The sequence below is a fragment of the Gymnoscopelus microlampas genome, assembly GCF_963454915.1.
Source record: "Gymnoscopelus microlampas genome assembly, chromosome: 8".
NCBI lineage: Eukaryota > Metazoa > Chordata > Actinopteri > Myctophiformes > Myctophidae > Gymnoscopelus > Gymnoscopelus microlampas.
This window is the reverse complement of record NC_139945.1, coordinates 44,668,208-44,678,987: the sequence shown is the minus strand read 5'-3', so window position 1 is coordinate 44,678,987 and position 10,780 is coordinate 44,668,208. Positions and strand designations below refer to the sequence as shown.

Below are 10,780 nucleotides of genomic sequence, written 5' to 3'. Positions count from 1 at the left end.
TTGGTGTATTTTAATGTTTCAAGCCAATTGAATTAAAGGTCTTTTACTTATCAAACCTACCCTGAGTATCTGGATTTGTTATGCCCTTTTGGTCACAATGTTTCCTTTCTCCTGAATATTATTCCCTTTAATAAGCACCGGTGGTTTGAGGGATAGGCCCTACTCATATCACTCCTGTAACTTCTCTCTTCAGAAATAAAAAGAGGTGGATAGTGTTAAATATGGGAGCAGAAATTAAATGGTTTCACATTTTGCATTATATATTAAGCACCCCCTGGTGGACAAAAATGAAAACAGTGTGACATACACAGTCAGACAGACAGTCTACCATTAGTTGTGGACTAGCGCTTCACATGGCTCATCTAATGACACACAGACTAATACCTGAACACAAACACAAAAATGGTCTCTGACGCTACATTGACTGCTCACTGAGGACTTGATATCCACTATGGTGTATGGGGTATAGGAGGAAGAGTCCTTCCTTTCTCCCCATGGTTTACATCAGCAGCTCTGCTCAAATGTGCTTGTACAAGCTCTTTGCCTGCAATGTCAAAACACACATCAATGAGCACGCTATTAAAAAGGTCCAACAGGAATCACCAGTTAGTAAACATCATAAAGCGGTCTGTTCACCAGTTCAAAGTATTAGATACTGACCCTTTTCAGGTAAAGTTCTGCACAATTGCTGCAGCCTCTGGGGCTGCAGAGACTCAAGCACAGATGTGACATCTGAGGTTTTCTTTCCAAAGAACATGTCATAGGTAGTCATGTCCAACCTTTTGACACGCTGATTGCAAATGTTACTTTGAAGACCAGTGGTTACTGCAATAGAGGAAAGAAATGTAGGGTTCATGAATGAGTTTTATGGTTCACATACAATGCTTTTAGGCTATTTTAAAGTTTACAGTACCACATGGGTTGCAATTACACCCACATCGGGTCTTGTTGCCTTGCATTTCAGGTATTTGCTCCCGTTGGCGGTAACTGTGTCTCATCTCTGTGTCTGTGAACATTTGAGGCCCTTGAGGCCGGCTGTGTGAAGGTGCAAGCAGCCCTTCGGTATTGTGTATGTGATAAAACCCTGTAAAACATGTCCCAAAACAAAGTTGTGAATTCAGTTCTAAATGTGTGAATGTCATTACTTAAGGACATTGCCACTTTTTTTTCAAGATTTCAGAATTATTGTTATCCGATTATTATTATTATTATTATTTTTAATCTATAATGAAAAAACATCCAAAAATTGGGATGCCAGGGTTCAAGAGGTGAAGCTCTTCTGACACATTACCTTTGCGTCAGGCACATTCAACAGATTTCTCTACCTTGAGGTATTCCCAGGAAGTCGGTTCTGTAGGTGGAGCAGTACTGTGCTGTCAGAGCCTTTTGGATCTCCTCCTCAGATGGTCGAGCCCTGCTATCTGCACTGCTTCTTATGGAGCTCTTAGGCAGTTTCCACACCATGAAAGACTTGGGAAAAATAGGCTGAATAAGACCCCCATAACTCTAAGAGTGTACAAAGTGAGTTGGTATACTGTGAATGTTAAATCACGGGTTCCCAAACTTCTTAATTTGAAAGACCCCCATAACTCAGAGAGTGCATGAATGGAACCATTCCAGTCATACAATCTCAGAGTAACCTGTAACGGTCCATTTGGAAGTCCCTCAAAGAGCCCCGAGTGTCCCTGGACCCCACTTTGAGAACCTCTATGTTAAATCATCAGTTAAGGATACCTTTAAATACCAACCTCACTTGGATGTGGGTTGTTTCTCCTTTGTCCTGAAGCTGATCCTGTTCGAATGCATTCAGGTTTAGAAGTCAGCTTCCAGCAAAAGTCCTCATCGTATGCAGTTGAACCCACAGGTCCAGATACTGAATATGAGTTTCTATATGACTGTGATGTTGCATGCCTAAGAAGAACACGCACACGCACACGCACACACACACACACACACACACACACACACACACACACACACACACACACACACACACACACACACACGTAGATTTTAGATTAGATGATGGAAACACCCTATATTTTACTGCAAGTCTAATAATATTTACATACCGTAGAACCTCTGTTGTTGAGTTTGGCCGGTAGATGAAATCCCTCTTCTGAGATGTTTCATATGGGTCCCACCACGGTTTCTTATCTACAGAAGAAACAATCATTACTCTCTAGGCCAGTGGCTCCCAACCTTTTTCGTTGTGTGTGTGGGTGTGTGTGTGTGTGTGTGTGGGGGGGGGGGGGGGTCACACGTATGCCATGCAGGCAGGCAGGCAGGCTCAAAACGTGCCACGGTGGGATGCGGTGTAAGCTTGTTGAATGGCTAGTCTCACTCATTTTGTTTTTTAACTTTTTGAAAAATCTGAAAAAACGTAGACTATTTTTGAATAGTGATAGAAGATTTTTTTGAAAAATAGAACAAGTCCTCACCTATTGGCTGACATCTAATTTGGCCAAACCAACAGACCATTAAAATTAATAAATCATTTATAAATATCAAACACAGCAAAGCAAAACAAATAAGCAAAGAGAAGTACCACAGAAAACAGCTAATCCATATAGGCTAAACCAGTCCAAGCTTGCTTTTTGAATAATCTTATGCCAAATTGCTAATCGCCAATAATAACAGAACTTTAAAAACAGGCATTTAGTTCAATCACCTCTGTGGTAAAAAGAAAGAAAGAAAAAATAATGTCTATAATGTGCAAACTTTGCGCGAAGCCAGGACATAGGCTAGTTAGATAAAATTGAGTGCTATATGACATGGAGTTTTAACATTACCTCTGGCTGCCATGGTTCAATGACTTGCTACAGACTTTACTGAAACCTTTCCAATTTGTGTTTTGTTCACAAGAAAGATCCCAACGAGATTGCCTAACAATCAGTCTACACTAGCATGAGCATAAAGCAATACATTGTCTACACACCACATGCAGAAGCAGAAATTATAATGGTCAGATGATAGGTACACGTTGTTATGGAAACTTACTACAACAGTTCCCCGTCACGTGAACACTCTGCAGGGGGGTTTTACATGCAAGACTAAGCGATAGCACTAGTGTGGCTGCTCCCCACTTACATTTGATGTTTATAATAATTGAGTTTCTAACGCGCTAAAATAAATTAGTTTTAAAGGTGTGAAAGAATAGATGCACTGTCTGCCACTGACATCAGACTAAGCTATACGGCCCCTCTCGGAGCCCTATATACCTATTTTGTATACTATTTGGCTACAACAAACAACACTGATGATACGTCCCAGTTGCATCCATGTGATGTTTTTCTTTATTAGTTATTCTATTTATAGTGGCTCATAGGAATAGACTATGTGACAACCAGGAATAGTTTGGTGACCACAGGAGAGACTGGTGACAGCCGGAATGTAGACGGCATCCCGGGAGCATGGGTTGTGTCTTCCGTGAGGAAGAAGCCCAACAAACCCACGGTGAGGCCTTTAGGAGGGCCATTCCAGCTAACCGCAAGTGGAGCTAATACCATTAGACGGCCCAATCTACTGGTATCGACCCAAGGAACCATCACGCCAGAAGGAAATGTTTGGATCGGGGCGGTGCACCTGATCAGGTCCTGGACCTGGTGAGACGAAGGAGGAGCCCGGCCAGGAGACAACCCACAGAGCCTAGTCCATCCACGTGCCAGAGCCTCCCCGACTCCCGGCAGAGTACTTCCGGAGAAGCAGACTGCCCTGTCTTGCCCTATAGGACTGACTGTGGGTAGCTACTGGGACGTAAGTCGGGGCTTGATCAACCCTGGCTGGGTCACCTGGGCGAGGGTGTATGTTGTATGTTGCGAGACCCGAAACACCCGATGACCCCAGGCTACAACACTGATGATACGTCCCAGTTGCATCCATGTGATGTTTTTCTTTATTGGGATGATACCGTCAGCCAAATACAAAGAAAGTACAGGGTTCCGAAAGGGGCTACCTAGTCCTACGTTAATATGGTGTAGCAATTTGGTCCAGGGTTCTCGACATGGCTGTAGGATATTGTTCTCACCAGAGACAATAGCCTATACAGTGGTTCTTAAATTTCTTCATGTCATGGACCCCCAAATCGACACATATTAGCCCGTGGACCCTCATTTGAAAAGATATGCCAAGGTCCCCCATAAGAATATTTTAAGGCTTTAGCAGTGATTTTTAACCATTTTAATTTCAAGGACCCCCAGTTTGACATGCATTAGACTACAGGCCCCCATTTAATGGCATTTCAATCTCTTGGACCCCAATTTAACGTAAAATCAATGTTAATTTAAAGGTAGGGTATGTGATTTTCTTTGGTTAAAATAAGTGTTAAATAGCTCTATATTCTGGTAGTATTAATCTGAGTTCCCAGAAGTTTTCGCCAGCTATGGCGAGGAACTTCTGGGCCACAGCCCTGGTATTTGTGGGCGGGATGTACGTCACGCTCTGAATCTGAGCGGACACGCCTCTTACCGGTCTGAGAGCTGTGCAACTCGTCTAAAAAGTCCGACGAGAGGCAAACAGCAGTACACAACAATGGCGGCCGAAATTTCTCAAGGGGAAATTGCTTCCCGTCGATCCTATTTAGATGCATCACCCACTGCATGTGGATCCCGCCCCCTTTTCTTCATTGGCTGTTGATTTGAATCACAACGCAGTGGCCGCGCCCCTGCTGTCCAAGCTCCGACGCTAACCCTCCCAGACTATGGTAGTATAGGCTACTCATTGCTATAAAGTGTTTGTTCAGTAAAATGAGTCTCCCATGTCTCTCCAGCTCTTTATTAAACAGAAAATGCATTTACAGTGCTCTCTCCTAATTGGCTTAAATGTTGTTACCTACCTGAAAATGTACTATATTCTGTTTACTAAAGAGCTGGAGAGACCGTTGTGACCGAACAAACGCTCAATGATTACTATCAGAATATAGTACTTTAACCTTTTCAACAAAAAATATATATATATATACCAAAAAATATCACTTACCCTACCTTTAACTCTGAGAGTGTACAAATGGAACCAAAGGGACCCGTTAGGGTCCCTTTGGTTCCATTTGTACATTCTCAGTCACAGACACATGGCATGGGTCCATTTGGTTCCATTTGTACACTCTCAGAGTTACAGACCCATAGGGTCCATTTGGTTCCCTCAAGGACCACTTTGAGAACAAATGGTATACAGGGTTCCGAAAGGGGCTGTACTAGTTAATGTGGTATGGCATTTTGGTCCAGGGTTCTTGACATGGCTGTAGGATATTATTGTGTCCTTGCTCTCACCAGAGACAATAGCCTATCATAATAACAGAGACTTTGGCTGCATCTGCTGCATGCATACAGGCTCAGCCAGGTTTACCATAAATCGTGGACAGCTCCAGTAAACAGCGACCCTTCAGTAAGGTCACGTTGGATTATTATTGCAACGAGTGCACCACCAACGCTATAGACAAACAAATAGATAATATCCCCTAAATGCAAAACATTTCTTAATATGCGCCTCAATGAAGGATTCTGTAAAACGGTATATTGTATTTCCACACCCTCTTCTTCTACTGTATGTGTGTCTTGCAATTTTTTTGCGCCATCATCAACGCCATCGTGTCTTCACAGCCAAGACAACCAATCACAAAACATGCTGAACTTGGAGCGCAAATACGTGCACGATAAGATACCTCCGTGTAACGATACCGCAGAGTCTCCTCTCTAAAGATACCAGTATAACCAAGGATAAAACAGTGACGTCGTCCGTGACGATGTCAAACCAGGTTCCCCGTTTTCTGCTATTTTCAGCGAAAGCTTTCCACACAATACGGATGCTGGGGTTTAAGTTCTTACGTTCTTAACTTCTTCTTGCTGCAGGAACAAAATGAACACCCACGAAAAAAAAGATTGCAGTAATTTTGCTGCTTTTCTAAAAATAAAAAATCCTTAAAACATCTGCTTAAAAGTGTACTGTTAAAGCATGCTTGGCTGCTTGCTGTTACATCGTGTGAAGGAGAAAGGGGCTTTAGTGTGACAAGTTCTGACAACACGGCTGATAATAATAATAATACGGTGGTAATAATGATGATGATGATGATGCGGCGTAGCGGTCCGGAAACCTAGGCTGCTAATGCCTGACAGTGTGTGCATCTCCATCTCTCTCATCCCATTTCCTGTCAGCCATATTATGAAATTATCAAATAATGCGTTTGGTGCAAGGAGGGTCCCATGGGCCACGATGAGTCCATAACTCTATGGATGAGTGTCTAATGGGACTCATGATAAGTCCCATTATAACTTGAGTCTGAAGCGCGCACTTCCGCTAGGTGACGCTTTGTGGTGACGTCACCTACGAATCCTTGATACCCGGAGCCCAAAACATACAGCGCGAGCTTTTTTTCACACAGCCAAAAGAGCGCGCATTGAGGGTGGTTTTCATCCCATTGTTTCAGACTGAGCTGGTTGGGGGTAAGCTAAGCATCACATATATATCTCTGACAGCGAATTAAATCAATACTGCACACAATGTATGAATGAAATACACCGTCGAAATGCATATCGTGTGATTTTTGGTAGCGTGCATTTTTGAACTGTGAGCGAAACATGTTTTTTTTTTGGGTCGTTAAATTGGTATGAAGCGCTATAATATGTTAAGGTTAAACAGCACGTATACCTGTGATGCCAGCTAGCGGGTTAGCTTCAGGCTAACGACTGTGCTGCGCATCACTTCCAAAACGCCACTTTAGAACGTTTTATCCTTGCGTAATGCGCATTATAAAGTGTCACTGTACATTTAATTAGCCAGATAATGTTTAATGGCAAATAAAAACACGACGTCCACAATAATTAGTAATGTAACGGTGAATGAAATGATGCAGATACTGCAGCATCTTTCCAAATCAAGGCCAGGGTTGCCATGTCCGCTTATTATAAGCTACTTTGGGCTTGTTTTTCTGTGAAGTTGCTTTAAAATATTGGTACTTGCGTATTTTTTTGTGGGCTTGTTTCTAAAGTGTAGTTGCTTATTTGGGCTTGTTTCCTAATGTTTTTTAAACCAGTGGTTCTTTAACATTTTCATGGCAAGGACCCCCAATTTGTCCACGGACCTCTCCATCTAAATTTATTTTGTGACCCCTGCACCAGATTTGCGTTGTTAAATGTAAAACATGTTTCACTTTTTTTTATCAAGATTTCCTTTTTGAAAATTAATCGACAAGCTCACAACGCTTGTAGATCTGCTATTTTCAAATAGCCATAGATCTGCTATTTTCAAATAGCCGTAGCCTAGTCGTTCCTTTTCAGCTTGTTTTCATAGACCTGGTTTCTTATTTCTCTTACAAAACCTGGCAACAACACTGCCCAAGGCGTAAAGCAATTGTTCTACCAAAACTAAGACGAACAACTAACCGTGTCTGACAATAAAATCTACGTGTTTCCAACCGAAAAAAATATTTGTGTTAGTCGACACACTGGACAAAGGGGTCGCCCTACTTGGTATTAATAAACTAATCTTAATTTAACCCTTTTCATGGCCCGTGGAACGTTAACCAGTATGATTTTAGCATAACAACGACCGCTTAATGTTCTACACCAGTGTTCCCATCTAGTCCCTCACCCCGCCCCCCCTCCTATTGTAATACGTGCTGTGCAGGCGCGCTAACGTTAGCCAGCTAGCTGCTAGTGGGCTATTCAATGCAATCGTGACTAGCTGCAGCGCGAGTGAAGACACAAAGCAAGAAGCCATAATGACAGCGTTGCCAGGTTTCGCGAGAGAAACAAGCAACCAGGTATTCTGAAAACAAGAAAAGAAACGACTAGGCATAGGGCTATTTGAAAACAGCCGATCTACAAGTTCACAACGCGTTGTCATTGTTAGCTTGTAGATCTGCTATTTCCCAAAAAAGGGGGGGGGGTGATAATCTTGAAATATTTTTGAGACATTGAATACAAATCTTGTATGGGGGGGGGGGGGGGGGGTCACCGTCCCTGGCACAAAATATAATATTTTCAGGGGGGGGGGGGGTCGTAGACGAATGCATATTAATTTGGGGGTCATCGATCATGAAAATGTTTGAGAACCACTGGTTTAAACAACTTTAAAAAACACTGGGAAACGAGCCCAAATAAGCAGCTAGATTTAAGAAACAAGCCCCAAAATAAACGCAACTACCAACATTTACAAGCAACTTTACATAAAAAAAGAAGCCCAAAGTCACTTATAAAAAGCGTACATGGCAACACTGCATAATGGCTAACGACGGCTAGCCCGCAAAGATGGTAGGTTGTAGCTCTAATGCTAACGTGAATCTTGTGCATCCACAATGCTGTCACGTTGCATGTTAATGGGATGCAGAAAGACGGTGGTGAATGCATTATGTCTTAAACTAGCTTTTAGGCGCTGTCCAGCACAGATGTTGTACCTGAAACAAACCATGGCTGTTGTTGGAGCCAAGTACAATATTTTAGGCACCATGACGGTCTCTTCATACAATAGCTCATCAGTCAACCCCCTCCCTCCTCCTCCTCGCCCCCTCCTCCTCCTCCTCCTCCTCCCAACTGCTCCTTCCCACTGGCCTAAACAATAGATGGAACTGACAAAGCAGATCCAGACAATTGGGCAGAGGGATATTTAGACATAGTCATTGCTGTTGAGTAATAGACTTGGATATGTTTCACTCAAACATTATTTTTTCCCCCCTTCCATGCAGTAAATCAAGATGGTGAAAGATCCAAGGAAACCGAGGGGCAAAATGTCCTCCTATGCCTACTTTGTGCAAACATGCCGGGAGGAGCACAAGAAGAAACATCCTGAAGAAAGTGTCAACTTTGCAGCGTTCTCCAAGAAATGCTCTGAGCGATGGAGGGTAAGTTCATGTTTACTGAGATGTTATTTATGTATTCTTTAAAAAAAAAAAGAATACATAAAAAATAAAAGAACAAAATAAAAATAAATTAAACAAAAATAATAATAAAACGATTCACAGGAGGCAGGCAGTGATCACCCCATGTGCACAGTGCACACAAAGAAATGTGGTAATCCCCATGTGCCATTTTTTTCTGTTTCTTCTTAATTTCCAGACAATGTCACCTAAAGAGAAAGGAAAGTTTGAAGACATGGCAAAACTAGACAAGGTCCGCTATGAGAGGGAAATGACGCACTACGATCCTCCCAAGGGCCAAAAGAAGAAGCGCTTCAAGGACCCTAATGCCCCCAAGAGACCACCGTATGTGACAAAATTAAACCATCCTCATTGTTATCTTACTGCTTGCCGAAAAATGGTCAAAAGTTTGAGCAAAGTATACCGTTTGTTTTACAGGTCCGCGTTCTTCTTGTTCTGTGCCGACTTCCGTTCCAAGGTAAAGGGTGAGACCCCTGGGCTGTCCATTGGAGACACGGCAAAGAAGTTGGGGGAGATGTGGAACAGGTCGGCTGCTGAAGAAAAGAAGCCTTATGAGAAAAACGCTGCTAAGTTGAAGGAGAAATATGATAAGGTAGATGGAGGGTAATATTTAAAGGGATATTTCACTTTCAAAAAAACTTTTGGTCATTTTATCGTCTACTCAGGCTTTTGTGAGCCCCCCAGACCGTTTTTAAGTTGCTTGATTCAGGATTTAGATATTTGATAATCATTTTATCAGACCCCTTCCTATACAAACCCATTATAACTTCAAACTCTATTTTTAACATGTTAGATTCATCAAAAACACCCGTCCTTGGTTCTGGTGACTCACCCTGCCCTCCTAATGCGTGAGGGGGCCGTGTTTCTTCGATTACTTTTTCATTTATATTTTTTTATGTAATTCATTTTTTTCATTTTCCATTAAAAATAAATGAAAAGAGTTATCGAAAAAACACGGCCCCCTCACGCATTAGGAGGGATCCAAGGAGATCCAGAACCAAGGACGGGTGTTTTTGATGAATCTAACAGGTTAAAAATGGAGTTTGAAGTTATAATGGGTTTGTATAGGAAGGGGGCGTGTCTGATAAAATGATTATAAAATATCTAAATACTGAATCAAGCAACTTAAACGGTCTGGGGGGCTCACAAAAGCCTGAGTAGACGATAAAACGACCAAAAGTTTTTTTGAAAGTGAAATATCCCTTTAAGGTTTTTTATAGATATGATTAATACTAATGTACTCACGGCCAGTTTGATGAATGCCTAGGGTTGCCATATTTCACAGCCCAACCAGCCTCTACAAATTAATAAAAATTTCTCACCTTCATCAGGAAATCATAGCCTACCGTACAAAGGGTACTGCTCCACCAGTTGCTGCTGCTGCTGCTGCAGAGGAAGAGGACGATGATGAAGAGGACGAGGAGGAAGATGATGATGACGAAGAGGATGATGAGTAGATTGTGGAGGTGCCATGGCCTGGTTTCTTGTTGATGCCATATAACCCTATTATATCCAGTTCAACAGTTTTCATGAAACAAAAGTCAGATTGAGCAAGAACATGTGTATATTTAATGTTTTTAAGATGTACAGTGTTACCCTCCTTTTTTGTAAAGTTAACACTACATATCTTAAGTTAAGATTTTTTTCTAGTGGTAGTTCTGTATTCCTGCCATACTCTTAAACTATTTAGGAGGATTATAATATCAGTATGGAAGTAACTAGACTTTAGGGTGTACAACTCGAACATGAGAATTCTGAGTTGGTAGTGTATTTTTCTTTGTTTTAAAGAATATTTTTTCATGTGTTGTCAATGTATTCTTATTGTTCTTTGAATACCACTCTAATATCAGATGCAGCTGTTCAATAAAAGTTCTTTTTTTTTTCTTTTTTTAAAGAAACTGAAGTTTGAGT

At 41.7% G+C, this 10,780-nt stretch overlaps 2 protein-coding genes across 2 annotated transcripts; one reads left to right on the top strand and one right to left on the bottom strand.

The window, feature by feature from the left end:
- Positions 1-263: 263 nt before the first annotated feature.
- On the bottom strand, positions 264-2,176 carry tex26 (testis expressed 26; the record flags this gene model as incomplete). Its single annotated transcript, XM_084064690.1, has 6 exons — positions 264-274; positions 661-825; positions 938-1,084; positions 1,326-1,470; positions 1,749-1,911; positions 2,073-2,176. 6 exons carry the CDS (start codon positions 2,174-2,176, stop codon positions 264-266), a joined length of 735 nt encoding a protein of 244 aa, XP_083920816.1.
- Positions 2,177-6,319: 4,143 nt separating this feature from the next.
- Positions 6,320-10,767, top strand: hmgb1b (high mobility group box 1b). The gene is made up of 5 exons (XM_084063813.1): positions 6,320-6,437; positions 8,678-8,833; positions 9,048-9,193; positions 9,287-9,461; positions 10,201-10,767. The coding sequence occupies exons 2-5, from the start codon at positions 8,687-8,689 to the stop codon at positions 10,324-10,326; spliced, it is 594 nt and encodes a 197-aa protein (XP_083919939.1). The 5' UTR covers positions 6,320-6,437; positions 8,678-8,686; the 3' UTR covers positions 10,327-10,767.
- The last annotated feature ends 13 nt before the right edge of the window (positions 10,768-10,780 follow it).